The following is a 14202-nucleotide window of genomic DNA, read 5'->3' on the forward strand; positions in this document are numbered from 1 at the left end:
AGGCGTGAGTTGGAGGAACTGAACCACATATTTTGAAGCACGTAGTTTTTTAACTCCTCATTGACTTGGCCTGGGCAGTTTTCTTCTGCCTTGGTGACCCAGTGGCTTCACGGTTTTCATGCCATTTTGGCGGAACACACAGAAGCCAACAGCAGCAGGCTCTGCAAACACACAGAGGGCGCGGTAGCCATCCGTGGCGGTAGGGCTTCCTTCTCCGGAGAGAAACAAAGCGAACACTGGCAGTTCAGGGTGAAGCTGGGGGTCTGCTTTTCCACTTCTAAGCTAAGTTCTGGGGAGAAAAGACACCATGAATCCCTCTTCCTTCCTCCCCACTTGATACCGATCTGTACCCCCTCCCTGAAGCCCCCCACCCCACCCCCGGCCAGGATCTTGAAACCACTGGTTTTACAAGGATATAACGGATTCTGATAACTCATTTTGAGCTATTTGTACTAAACTGTTACAAAAAGAATGGATTTCTATGAACCGGGAGCCCCCTTCCCCGGGTGATAATTGTGTGTTTTATAGATCGCTTTTTAATTTGTGGGGCTTTTGAGTCCTCTGGGTCTTCACAAGCCCTGCGAACACAGGGAGAAATTCCGACAAATCTCTGAATGAGACCGATGCGTCTGGGTCGGGCACTTCCTGGCCCCTCTGGCTGCTGCCAGCTGCGGGTGCTTTAGGCAGGAACACACACTGACTTGTGCTCTGTCTTTGCAGTTCTGTATGGAGCTAAACCAGCCTATCCTGCCCAACATCCGCAAGTGGAAGGGGCCCCGGGGATGCTGGAAGGCCGTTGTTGCTGACATGCCCTCCACTCAGCTCCAGAAGGTACCCGCCATCTGCAAAACCTGGATTTTTATCTGCATCTTATTGAAATCTCCTCTTTCCCTAATCACAGGCATTTACAAATTTCCTTTGCCAACATCCTTGATGCAGTTCTGTGTTTCTGCACATTTCTTAGCGCTTTGCCCTTCATTTCAAAATGCCCTGGTTCCTGTTTCATGTTTAGATCGGGAATGGACCGCTGCCCAGACGGAAATGGGAGTTTAGGGTGTTGGGAGGAGAGGAGAAATCCTGTCTGGAGCCAAGGCTGCAAATGGGGTATTTCTGTCCTTTGTCCTGTTAATCCCGTCTCCAGGGTTCCATCTTCTGCCAAGTTTGTGGAGAGCCCATTGTTCACTGACTGAAACCTTCAGATTCGCTTAATTCATACGCGAAGCATTTGCTTTCAGTGGTAGAAATTGTGTGCATGGAAATGTTCTGTGGACATTTTGAGCAGATTTTCATTTTGAATGTTCTTTCGATGGTATTTCCCCTGTGGCTGGGGTAAATTGCTGAAGAGGTACGTTTCACTCTTACAGATCTATTCATGACCAGTTTTTACTCACTTGGAATGTTTGATACTAGTGGGGTTGTAGATTTTAAAATAGACTTCCAAAAGTTCATCATGAGTCAGAAACTGTCGTTACATAGTTCTTCTATAAATACTCATGTTGCACTTTTTTCTCTAGTATACCTAACATGTTTATAAACACGTAGGGACAGCATTTATGTGAGTGATATTGAGATGTGGGGCTTTTGAATGATAAATACATACTGGATTAAAGTATCCAGTCATTTATGGACAATAAGCTTTTTTTTAAAGCTACTACTTAAAAATGTGATGTTAATCTATTTCTCTGGGTCTTATGTTTTGGAGTGTAAACGGTTACTATATAGGTGACAGCCAGTGTACATTTCTCCATAGGCTGGAAATTAAGCCAAATTGGGATGTATCTAGTCTTTACCTCTGTAGCCCATGGCTGTCCCTTCTCAGTCCATATAGAAGTAAAATACCACCTTGCCTTTAAAAAAAAAAAAAAAAAAGGCACTTTATACATTTGTAGGTTCACCAGGCTCTCATAGTCCATTGAACACTATTTATCCACTGAGAAATCATTAGAAAGGTTACTACGTGCCAGGCACTGTGCCACATGCCAGATACACGTCAGAGAGAAAAACAGACCCAGGGACCCAGTCCTGCCCGTTTTTAGTCCTTGCAAGCCCGGGGCAAGAATCCTTCCTGAGCGGGTGGAGCCCCTCCCTCGGGGGCTCCCAGCCTGTTGGAGGCACCAGGTGGGAAGCCCTACTCCAGGTTGGGGTGGCAAGGCCGTTGGAGGTTGGTGTGCAGTTGCAGGGAGACCCAAGTTCAAGACACTTCAACTTCTCGGCCTCAATTCCCCCATCTCTAAAATGCGAGCGATCTCCCTTTGCTTCAATCAATCACTGGGTGGCTGTAGGATTTAAAAGGATCATGTGCATCGAAATGCCCCGTTCACCAAACACGGGCCGGGGCCTGGCGGGGCCCGTGTGAGGCAGCAGGCTGGCCGGGCTGTGCCGACTGGAAGCCCACACGCCTGTCGCAGGCTGCGGCTGGCTCGTCATGCCCTTGTTGCCGTGGGGGTCGGTGGGCCTCGTGTGGACCAATCTCTCGGTCTCTCAAATGATGCAAGTATCTAGATTTTCATGTGGAATTTCCTGACTTTTAAATCTGGACAGATAAGCTAAAATGCTTTTAAATGCTGTTTAACAAATTGTATCTACAAGCTGCACACGTTCCATCTGCCCTAGACAACCGTGGGCAAGTGGCAGCAGCAAATGCCGTTTCCCTAACGCCTGAGATGACGTCAGGCGTCTCTGTTCAGGCCTCCAGGCCTCGCCCCACAGCCGGAGGGCCGTCGGTAGACGAGAGCACCGAGCTCTGTAAGACAAGACGATTTGCCTGAAGTGCTCTAGGGGCCGCTCGGTGCTGTCAGGCCCCCACCCAGGTGGCGCTCTGGCTCTAACCCGACCTCCCGCTGCCCCGCGTGGGGGTGGGGCAGCTCGCCCGGAGCCAGGGGCCACCTGGGTCCGGGGGGTTCTGGAGAGGCTCCCAGAAACGCCCGGTGCTGCTGGGCACACAGGTGAGCAGGTGTGAAGGGCGGACTGAACAGGCAGGTGCCTACCTGGGCTCCTCGGGCGGTGGCTGGTGCACACCGGGGAGCCAAGGAAGGTTTCTAAGCAGAGCTGGCCACCTGCACGGTACATGAGGAAGGTTACTCGGGCACCTCTGCTTGAGAAACAGTAAATGGCAAGTTGACCCTCCGAAGAGGAAAGGGCGGATCCCATTTCTGTCCCTTTATACCCAAGGAAATACGTTTAGAAAAACAGAGGGCTCCATGGTCCCACGGTGGAGGGACACAGGTGGCCCTGAGCTCTGGGTCTTCCAGTTCTTAAACTGGGGCTCTCTCCAGAGGGCGGGCAGCCCTGTGGTTGTAAATCGCAGTGCACAGCGTGCACAGTTCCCTGTTCGTTCCTTCCCTTCTCCGCAACACGAGTTGGTCTAGCTGGGGTGCTGAGCCCAGCAAGGTGTGGGGCTGGGACCTGCGCGGACATTGGGGACTCAGCAGAGGCCACTTGGGTTGCGCAGAGTCCCTTCCTCTCCTTTAGCAGTACGTGTTGCTGGCCCTTCCCGTGATGCCATGGACCCTACTGCCCATCTCCAGCAGCCGAGCCTCTGGATGCTGGGATGGAGTGCGGAGAGGAAGCTTTTTCCTCTTTCCAGAAGGGACAGCAGCGAGAATCGGGCAGATTCAGAGTGGCCCATCTGCAGCCAGAGATGGCCGCGGTTAGCACCAGGCCTCAGGACACTCCTGCCACCACCTGCTGGCCCTCACAGGCCACTGTCCCAGGGCTGCAGGCCCCTGTGTGGGCCCTGTCCACCTGCAGAGTGCCCTTGACCGGTTCTTAACTGTGGGGACTGTTAGCACTGACTTCCATCCATCCAGCAAATATTTGTGGAGGATTCCCTCGGTGCTATGGACTGGTGCTTGTAAGCTGCAACTCATCGGTGAGCAAAGCCCGCCCTTTGGAGTCTTCTCTTTGCTTCTCAGCATTGATGTTTACCAGCTGTGGGATTTTAGGGAAGTTAGCTAACCTCTCTGAGCAGCTGAGTCCCTGCCTGGTGGACAGGGGTGTGAATGTCTATCTCATGGGATGTGATGATTGAAAAGATAACTCTGTGCTTAGTCGGGGCTTCCCCTCCTTTCACTCCCCAAAAGATAAGAACCCAAGCACCCTAGCTGCACACAAAACTCTGAAATTGGCAGCGTGGGAAAGTGGGGGCAGGAGGCAAGGAGGAATGTGTTGTGGCTTTCGGGGTATTGGGGTATGCTTGTGTTTCAGAAACAGTCCCAGTGCATGTGATCTCAGGACCCAGTGCAGAGCCCCCCAGTCTCCTCCTGGCTTCTCCTGCCTCTTCCCCCAGGTTGGGGCTGAGCCCTGCCACAGAATAGACTGGTCCCCGAACTGACACCTCCTCTTCTCCTGCAGGGGGCCGGGTTCTCTGGATTCCTGTGGGATGCTGCGGCCGGGGTGGAGCTGAGAGACAGCACCTCGCAGGAAAGTTCGCCTGGTAATGGGCATGGGAAGCCGATGGGGCCCAGCCCGTACCTTGCACGGTTCAAGGTACCATTTGCGTTGCGGTGAAGGTCTACTTCTAACATGGGGGGAACACATAGTCCCTTTCTAAACTGTGACCCAGAGTGGCCGCATCTGCTCTCTCCGAGGGTCCGGTCAGCATGTACTCTTGGGGTTCCCTTGGCTGATGAACCTGTCCAGGGCAGAAACAACAGGGATTCTGGGGGACTCTAGCTCTGATAACTCTGGCATCTGGGCAGGAAGGAGAGCAGGTGGCTGGCTCCCAAGCCTCACACACGTCAGAATCACCTGGGGAAATTTTCTTGAAATCAGGGATTCCTGGACCCCACCCCAAACACACAGAATTTCTGGGATAGGGCCCAGGACTGCCCATTTTCCAAAGGCACCTTTAGGGCTTCTTCACCCCTCGGACCTTTGGAAGTCACTGGATGAGAGGGCCGCAGAACCTGTCTGGGGACCCCTTCTCCTTACTAGGGGCAAGGGGCTGACCCTGAAGGGGTCATTGGGTTCACAGGGGATTCAAGAGGAGCTTCTGGGCTGTGGGGTCGGGGCACCCTACCACTGACCTCTCCAGATGAGCCCTCCCCAATGTGAGCCTGGGGAGCAGCAGGCAGACTGATCTGAGTGGTCTCTCTGACTACCGTGGGGAGTGTTCCTGAGCAGCGAACACTCACAAGCTGGGCACAAGGAGGAAAAGAAGCCAGCAGCCAACAGGTCACCCAGTCAGCACTCGATCGACCTGGTCCCCATGGCACTTACCTGTGCAATCACGGGGCGGGGCAGGAGCGGGCCCTTGCCACCGAGCCTCGCAAGCCACCTGCTGGGTGTTTGAGGACCCCCTTCTGTGTGCTCCAGAGCAGTTCTGAACCCTGAGCGCTGCCTCAAACCACAGCACAGTCTCTGGCAGCCCTTGGCTGGGGCAGCCCATGTTTTGGGGGCTGTATTGGCTCTGGTTGGGGTCTAGCCCAAGCTCATGCCCCTGGCTGCAGAGTTGCTGGGGTTCTGTGTACACACACACCTAGGGGTGTCTGTAGATTATGCCTAGGAGACAGATGTGTAAAATCAGCCAGTTACCGTTTTTAAATGCTCCTAACACCACACTGGTGTCTTGTTTATGTAAAAGTGGTGATGCTTGCTCTGACCTGATGAGGCCACAGCCAGACCAGTGTCTCTCACAGGCTGGCTGTTTTTAGTGGCCAACGAGAAAATGCTACCGTGTCATGAATTGTTGGCCTGGATCCTTTAAAGTGCGTAGACAGGCGTTCAGCCGCCTGTCCTTCATCTCCCATTCTAGGCTGGCAGGTGGTATGGTACGGACATGGGGCTTATTTCCGGCTGGGTTTCCCTGCCTGTGGCCTCACGGTAGTTCCTCTGCGGTCAGAGCCACAGATGCAGAGAGCTCACCAGGCTGGGTGGTGGTGGGCAAACTGGGGTCATGTGTGTAAGGTGAAACTGGCAGCCTCTACTTCCTGGGGGCTCCCCCTGCACCCCCTTCCTCCCTGGCAGTGTTTAGTGTTTGTTGCCATGACAAACGGAAGGGCAGGATTGCCAAACCCCGAGCAGCTGAGCAATGCAGCTGTGCTCAGGAGACCAGCTCTGACTGCACGTTCCTGTACCTGCCCACCGCGCCCCGCACCCTGGGGGGTTGCACCTGCCCACCGCGCCCCGCACCCGGGGGGGTTGCGCCTGCCCACCGCGCCCCGCACCCCGGGGGGGGGGTGCGCCTGCCCACCGTGGCCCGCACCCCGGGGGGGTTGCACCTGCCCACGGCGCCCCGCACCCCGGGGGGTTGCACCTGCCCACCACGCCCTGCACCCTGGGGGTGCAGGACTGGGCATAGCCTGTGCTGCTGAGGTTCAGCCAGCTTCCCTGTTTGACACATTTGAAATCTGGTGAAAGTGAGCATCAGAGCAGAGCAGTTTCTGGAGGGAAAAGAAGGCAGAAGGGGTGGGTGGGGTGGGGAAGGAGGTGGGTCCCAGAAGGGGGTCTGGGCAGAGGGATCATAGGCTGGCCCTAGAGGGTAAGAACCCAGTCTTGGTTAACGACCAGCTGCTAGAGCTGCCGCCTCCTCCTCCTTTGTCCTTGTTTAGAAGGAAAAAACAAAAACCAAAACCTGACTTTTCCAGATGGGCCTGGTTTTCTAGACCCTGAGTTGGAGTAGAGGATGTGATGGGGGTGGGGCGTGGACTGATAGAACAGGGTAGGTTTCGGTCCTCCAGGTACCTCAGAAAAAAATCAAACACTGAAGCACCTTGCCTTAGCTCTGGGGGTGTGAGCCAGCCTGGTTTGAGCTGGCTGTTGTCAACATCGTGCAAGAAGCTATTTGTAAGTCGGAAGTAACGAATACAGGAAATATGACCTCTGAGCCTGTCCCTGTCACTTTGTTTCCTCTTGCCTCAGGTGGGAAGTAATGACTTGACCCTTGTGAACCTTCACCTGGCAACCTCGATCCTCCCTGGGGGCGAGAATCCGAGCAGGAACCACAGTGACAGCCACCGCTTGGCTAGCTTTGTACAGACCTTGCAGGAAACCCTGAAAGGTAGGAAATGGTCTTGCTCCGTGGCCGGGCCAACAGCTCCCACTTCTGGGGGGCAGGCAGGGGTTGCCTCTTCCAAGCATCTCTCTGATCCCTTAGGCTGACCCGGCAGTCAGCAGTGGTGCATACTGAGGGCGCAGAAGACCACCACCCCTGTGCATGGTGATATCTTTGTCTTGGCGGGCCTGCCACGCACGTCCCACGATATCGGCTTTGGGGCTCTTCAGCCTCTTTGATGGAAAGGATCAGGGGGGAAAAAGTGAGGCCACCTGCCCTCGTGACCAGTCCTCCTGCTTCAGCTGCCGCTGTGGTGGGGCCACCTGCCCTCGTGACCAGTCCCCCTGCTTCAGCTGCCGCTGCGGTGGGGCCACCTGCAGATGTGCACATGCTCGTCTCGTGAAAGCGAGACTGCGGGTGACAGGGGACGGGAAAGTCCTGAGGAGCTCAAGTAGACTTGTTCTCCCTGGTGGGGTGCAGGTCTCCCTGAAGGAGCCCCGGTGCTCTCAGCAGGTCCGGATGCTCGTCTCGGCTCCTTCAGTAGCGCCGGGACCTCAGGTGAGCCCCCGCCACTTAAGTCCGTCTGGTGGGGGAACGGCCAGTGCTCGCCTCCCATGGGCGCCCGGCGGCCTCGGTGACTGTCTGTGGACGAACCCCGCACATATGAGGGGCTCGGCAGACAGGAACTGACTCAAACGATACCAGAACGCTGAAAAGAGCAGAGCTTCGGGAGGGAGATGGCTCTCTGGGTCCAGGCTCTGCGCCAGCAATACAGAAAGTTCTCGTGTGCAGGGTTTCCCGGAAGGACAAGTTGACGCTGCTGTGAAGACTGGGCTGTCGTCAGCTTGGCTTGGTTTTTCTGAGTCCTGCTCCTCTCTAGGTGAGGGTTTCCAGCTGGAGGCCTAGAATTCTCTTCCACGATCGCCAATATTCTCTAGTTTTCTAAGCCTTTGCATATGCTAGATGGGCCCCTTGCATGGGTGATTCATGAGCATCTGGCTATAAAAATAAATTGGTCATTATAAATTTACATCTTAAAAAGGGTTTTGTTGTTGTTGCGGTAACGTAGACACGACGTGACCTTTTTACCATCTTCTCCGTTTTTAATTGTGGTTTGGTGGCGTTAAGTACGCTCACATGGTCTTACAACCTTGCCCTCCGTCCGTCCGCAGAGCGTTTTCGTGTTTCCAAACTGAAACTCTGTGCCCATTGAGCCCGAATTCCCCGCTGCCCCCTTCCCCAGCCCCCGGCGACCACCCTGCTCCTTTGTGGCTCTATGAATTCGACTTCTCCAGGTACCTGCGCTAAGTGGAGTCGTGCAGTATTCGTCCTTCCGAGGCTGGCTTACTTTGCTTATGTTGTCTTTATGGTTCGTCCATGGTGTAGCCTGTGTATGTGTTTCCTTCCTTTTTCAGGCCGAATACTATTTATTCTATTGTCTCTCTCTGCCGCATTGTTTATCCAGTCACTGGTTGATGGACACCTGGGTAGTTTCAGTCTTTTGGCTGTTGTGAGTCCTGCTGCCATGAACGTTGATAGGCACCTCGACACTTTGAACCAGGATGTGCTGTGGCCGCATTCTACTTAGGAGTTTTGGGGCTTTAAAAATAATAGAAGGTGTTTAAGCCAAGATACTCCATCCAAGAAGCATCTCTGTGGAAAATTGTTCACCCACAGCTAGTTTCTAACTTATTAAAAAGGATGACCTGATAGCCTTTAAACTGTGTGGACGTTTTCTGTTGTTCTCAACCTCAAGCCCTTCCTTGTCTGTATGCGGAAGCAGAAAGGGAAAGTGCCAGTTGATAACTTCTCCGGTAACTTCTCGCTGTTTTTTTTCTGACACCCAGAGAGTGAGCAGGGTATTGTACCAAGTTGCCAAGGGGACTGTTGACCCACAGCCTGGCTCACCTTGACTTGTCCTGGTACGGACGGTGACTCATGTTCCCTGCGTCCTTGTGCTTATAACTAATACCAGTTCACGGGTGACACCGCAGACCCAAGGATTCAGGAAGCACTCCAGGCCGCCCGAGGTGCAGGGGGCAAACCGATTATTAGCAGAGCGGGTGGAGCTAAAACAAAGACAGCTTTTTATTCCATAGTCTTCTATCAGAGCAAACAGAAGCAGTTCGATTAGCAAACTCTGGGCCTTTCTGCCTTGGTCTGCAGTGTGCATCTGGGTGACATGAGTGTGTGGGCTGGTCCTCTGATGGAGTGCTCTTCTCTGAGACCCCCCTGGGGTGCGCTCTGTGAACTCCGCTGGAGTGAAACACAGTGCATCGTAATGCCTGGCATCTGGGTCGGACCACCCCTCAGTGGGCACCAGCTTCTGCTCTTGTCCCTGGCATTCTGCGAATCTGGGGGACTATCTGAGGAAATCTGCCCCAAGCATTCTCCCCTCTCTCCTGGGAACTAAGGAGCCCGCCCCAGGGGAATGGCTTTCTAGGAGACTTGAGGCCTCTACGCACCTGTGGATTCTCAGAAGCAGGGGCTGTGTCGATGTCCTCAGCGACACCAATTTAACGGAAAGCGGATGAGTTGTAGGAGACCGGGATGTGCCCATTCAGAAAGAGAGCTGTTATTTTCATTCTCAGAGTTACACAGAGCTGGGTTTGTTGACCTTTGACACCAGCATCTCTCCTGGTTTCAGAATTGGCTCTTTGGCCCTGACTTTTTCAGGTCTGCAGCCCAATGAAAACTTCTCTCATTATATGGGAACCTTCTACCTCATTTCTCATAACCTTCCTAAACATAGCATCTTTCTCATCTTTCCTTTCAAAAAGTACATCTGAATTCTGCGGTTTTCCTCGTGCCTCATTCATCCATTTATTGCATACGTGTTTATCGGGTGTCTGCCATGCAGCAGGCCCTGGCACACGGGATTTTGTGATGAAAGCCACGCGTGTCCCCGTGGCTCTTCCGTCCTAGCTCTTTGTGAAGAGCCCTGGACTTGAGGGCTGGCCTGGTGAGTTGCGGCAAGGCATTCCGCCTCTCCGAGACTTAGCTCCTTACCTGTGGAGAAGGCCCAATACCAGGTGAGGGCTCATGGATGGGCGTTAGCACTGGTTGGGTAGGAGTTGTTCTCAAGTCTGCTTTCCTGGTGAGGTTGGCACTGATTTCTCAGAGAGCGTGTGCTTGTCCTGTGTTGGGCACCGAGGTTGTTGAGATATAGCGTAGAGGTGCCATTACATCCGTGTAGGCCACATGGTGAAGCCATGGGACTGTCTTCATCCCATCCCCTTTTGTCCCTCCCGGCCTCTAGCGGTGAGGGTGGCCTCTGCAGTGCACAAGCGCCCTCTGCTGGTGGCTTGTGTCATTTCACTTTAGGTTTCTTTACCTCTAGCCACGATTGCTGAAACCTATTCATGTCCAGGAAAGAGATTTGCTGAGTGTCTCAGATATATTTGGCTGTCATTCATGAACTGCTTTCTTCAAAGCTTCCCTTGCCAGTTAGGACAGGAACACTGCTCCCCACAATAATGTGGCTCCCCTGAGGGAACCTCAAGGCAGGAAGTGATGGTTAGGCAGAGACGATGGGAATCCCGGAGCCTAGCTGGGACCCACTGTCCTCCCAGAATGCCTGCTCCCTCTGGGAAATACTTTGTGATGACTCCACTTACTCTAGTGTCATCCAACAATGGTAGAAATGTTGAAAATACTTTCAAGAGAAAACCTTCCTACTCTGGCCCTGTATTAGTCGTTTAAGGCCACCATAACAAAATACAGCAGTCTGGGTGGCTTAGACAGTAGACATTTATTGTCTCACTGTCCCGGAGGCTGGAAGTCTGAGAACAAGGTGTGGGCAGGGGTGGCTGCTCCTGAGGCCTCTTTCCTTGACACGTAGATGGCTACCGTCTTGTATCTTTGCACGGTTTTCCCCACTGTGCCGAGTGAATGTTTGTCAAGCTCTTTTAAATATCCGGGCAAGCCCCTCAGGCTTTTTCTGCCACAAGATTTGGAACACATGAGCTGGAACAGGGGTGATCGCTGTGTCACATAGCTCCCCTTTTCCAAATGTGTTACTAACCTGCTCTTAAAGTCTCGTCGGTATGTTGGGGTTTTTTGTTTGTTTGTTGCACAAGGTATTTAGAAAAATTGGAAGGAGGAGAACCAGATGCACTCCTGACCGAGGGGAGTCCACTCAGAGAATCGAGATCCCACTTTGTGGGCTATGATCAGTATTGGGTTTACCTCCCACCGCCTCCTTAAATGCCTGATTTTTCTTTCTTCCACCTGCAGGAGAAAAAGACATGATTGTCTTAGGGGATTTTGGCCAGGGTCCTGACAGCAGTGACTATGATATCTTGAGGAAAGAAAAATTCTACCCCCTGGTCCCTGCTCACACCTTCACCAACATCAGCACCAAGAATCCCCAAGGCTCGAAGTCTCTGGACAACATCTGGATCAGTAAAAGCTTAAAGAAGGTTTTCACAGGTAAAGCAGACGTCACTCAGTCTTTCTCCTGTTGAGAAGTGCAGTAAGAGAGACTTGTCCTAATGATAGTCCGAGATCCTTTGGTTCGATAATTCTGGTCGGGAGTGATCTTACCTCCTCTGTGGGCATTTACAGGATCATATATGGTTTAGGCTCCTCCGTAACTATCATTCAAACAGAGCCCCTCTTAAGAGTAAAGGGAGGCTGTGAAAAATGATTATAAGGCATTCACTGATCCTTAGCATTGGCCAACCTGGTTCTAGGCCCGCAAGGTACCGATTCTGAGATGAGCCGATAGCTTACTCTAATTTTAAGGACACTTAGTCAGTTAGCAAGCAGTCCTCAAGCCTCGTCACATTCAGGCGCTGTGCTGTGGCCTGTGGTTTCCTGACCCGCTGTTGGTGCCCCGAGGGGCAGCCGCGGAGATGAGCGGACACGTCTCAGAGCATCGTGGTCGGATGCGAGGCAGGCTTTACCCGGACCGCACGAGGACCAGGGTGCGGTGGGTAATCCCGGCGCTACCAGGCAGCCCCCGCCACCCCCAAACCAGTAACCTGCCGGGCCGACTTTGAGTCAGGAAACAATTAGTCAGAAATAGGACAGTGACAGTAATGTCATTTGGTGAACGACAGGAACTGTGGTTCTCAGTCCTGCCTGGCTGCCTTGCTAAGTCCGACGTGTTATCCGTATTACACTTCAGTGAGACGTTTAAACTTTGTGCAAGTACCAGTTCTGGAGTCGGCCTGTGAGCGCCCCATGGGCAGCTGGAGCCGAGACGCTCAGCAGCAGAACATCCAGTCCACACGGCGTCACCAGGTTCTTGCAGCTCTCGGTGCTGCTTTGCTGTCGGACTGTGTCGGGGGACGCTCTGAAGGATGAAGGAAGTGGGTCTCAGGTCCTCCAGCTAGGAGCGACGGTCCTCCAACTAGCGAGACGCAGTGTGCTGAAAGGCACTGCTGCAGGAGGCTGGCCCCAGCCTGCCCGGGCTGCCAGGAGGGCGCCCACGGAGGGCGTGTCCCCTTGCTGTGAAGTTCCAGAAACTCAGGGGCAGGCAGGAGCAAAAGACTTGAATAGTCAATTTGTATGTCTTCTGTGGGAGAAACGTCAATGTGTACGTGGAAAGACACTCAGCATCATTCATCAGGGAAATGCAAACCAACACCGCAACGAGACACCCCATCTTTGAGAGACATTTGACCCTGCCTCGGATTTATTCTTGCTGCTCAGATTGGAAGAGGTGTATGGCGAGGAGGAGGTCAACCTTAGGCTGATGGGTATGGCGATGAGTGGGAGGCCTAGCCTTGGGGGGATTTCAGTGCCTACATGGTAAGCCCTCACTTGTCCAGAAGATTGGCCGAAACCTGTCGTTCGCCCCGGCAGGCTGGATACCTGAGGGGTATTGTCAGGGCACCCTGGCTCGCAGAGCTGCAGCAGAGACCTCCGGCTGCCAGCCTGATATCTGGGTCTCTTTTCCCTCTCCCTCCAGGTCACTGGGCCGTAGTGAGAGAAGGCCTCACGAACCCCTGGATTCCAGATAACTGGTCCTGGGGCGGAGTGGCTTCTGAGCACTGCCCCGTGCTAGCGGAGTTTTACGCTGAAAAGGATTGGAACAAGAAGGAAGGCCCTCGGAACAGCAACGGGGTCACCTTGGAGCGAAGTGAAGCCAACATTAAGCACGAGCGGTGATGGTACCCGGTCTGTCTCTCCACCTCTGAGCCTGGAGGGGCGCAGGCAGGGGAGTTCACCCTTCCAGGTGAAGACGCAGAGCCAGAACTGCATTTGGTCTTCAGCCTGACAACACTAGCCCCTGGGCCTCGACCTGCCTGCCTTCTTTGTGGATGTTCTTGGACCTCTCATGGGGGCGGGAGGTGCCGGATGGTCAAATCCGAAGCACAGTGGGGAACCAAGATGTCTTGTAATCTGGGGTTGCCGTCCACTTGTGCAGACGCGGGCCGGCCGGCCGCTGCCCCTGGGTGGCAGCATGCAGAGAACCGTAATGGGGCTGACGGGGCAAGAGAGGGCGGTCTCGGGCCGCCAGGCCCTGTCGGAGCCTTTGCCAGAAGCGCTCGATGCTGACCGCCGGTCCGTGATGCTCTGGCTGCAGGTTACATAAAGCTTTTAACTGTGATTGAGCTGAGCACTCTTCTCAGATATTTTGAGTGGTGATTTTTAGTTTTGTTTTGAAAAAATAAACAGATGAACCTGCCCGGTTGCAGTGAGCGTCCCAGGGTTGCCAGACCCCCCCCCCCCCCACCATGGGTGTTTTGTGCCCACTTCCGGTGCCTCTGTGAGGCTGTGGTCCAGGGAGCCTGTTCCTTTACACCCCCCACTTTGCAGAGATGCCTCCCACACCCCTGTCGACCCCCTGAGGTCACTATAAACTCTGTGACCTCCTCCCTCCCCGCCTGTTCATCTTCTGACCCCTTTGTGAGACTGCCTTGTACACTGAGCACCCTTTGTGCCTCTGGACATTCAGCGTAGGTTCCCTTGTGCTGGACAAGAATTCTCAGAATGAGAGTATTTCCTCCCTCCCTCCCCACCCACCCGCTTCAATTTTCAGTCCAGTTCTGAGCCCGGAGCTGCCCGCTGGTGATTCTGGGGCCCGTCTGGTGATTCTGGATCACAGGAAGCTAAGGCCAGGAGTACTGAAGGAGGATGCATTTTTGTGGGGGTTGGGGGAGTGGACAGGGGGCAAGCCCATGTTAAGGGCCACTAGGTACCCCTCCCTTAGCTGGCATGGCGCTCCCTTAGGTCTCCTGTGAGACCAGATCATAATA

At 53.8% G+C, this 14202-nt stretch overlaps 1 protein-coding gene across 4 annotated transcripts in view; it reads left to right on the forward strand.

Moving 5' to 3' along the window:
• EEPD1 (endonuclease/exonuclease/phosphatase family domain containing 1) overlaps positions 1-13631 on the forward strand; it is a 107608-nt gene extending 93977 nt beyond the window's left edge. For 2 of the 4 annotated variants that reach the window (XM_048213026.2, XM_057304362.1), the window contains exons 4-8: positions 721-831; positions 4354-4488; positions 6862-7000; positions 11231-11425; positions 12912-13631. In XM_048213026.2, coding sequence (XP_048068983.1) covers positions 721-831; positions 4354-4488; positions 6862-7000; positions 11231-11425; positions 12912-13111 — 780 coding nt within the window. In that variant the 3' untranslated portion in view covers positions 13112-13631. The other 2 variants (XR_008956380.1, XR_008956379.1) reach the window with 2 other exon arrangements.
• The last annotated feature ends 571 nt before the right edge of the window (positions 13632-14202 follow it).

This window comes from Ursus arctos, unplaced genomic scaffold (assembly GCF_023065955.2).
Source record: "Ursus arctos isolate Adak ecotype North America unplaced genomic scaffold, UrsArc2.0 scaffold_3, whole genome shotgun sequence".
Classification (NCBI taxonomy): Eukaryota; Metazoa; Chordata; class Mammalia; order Carnivora; family Ursidae; genus Ursus; species Ursus arctos.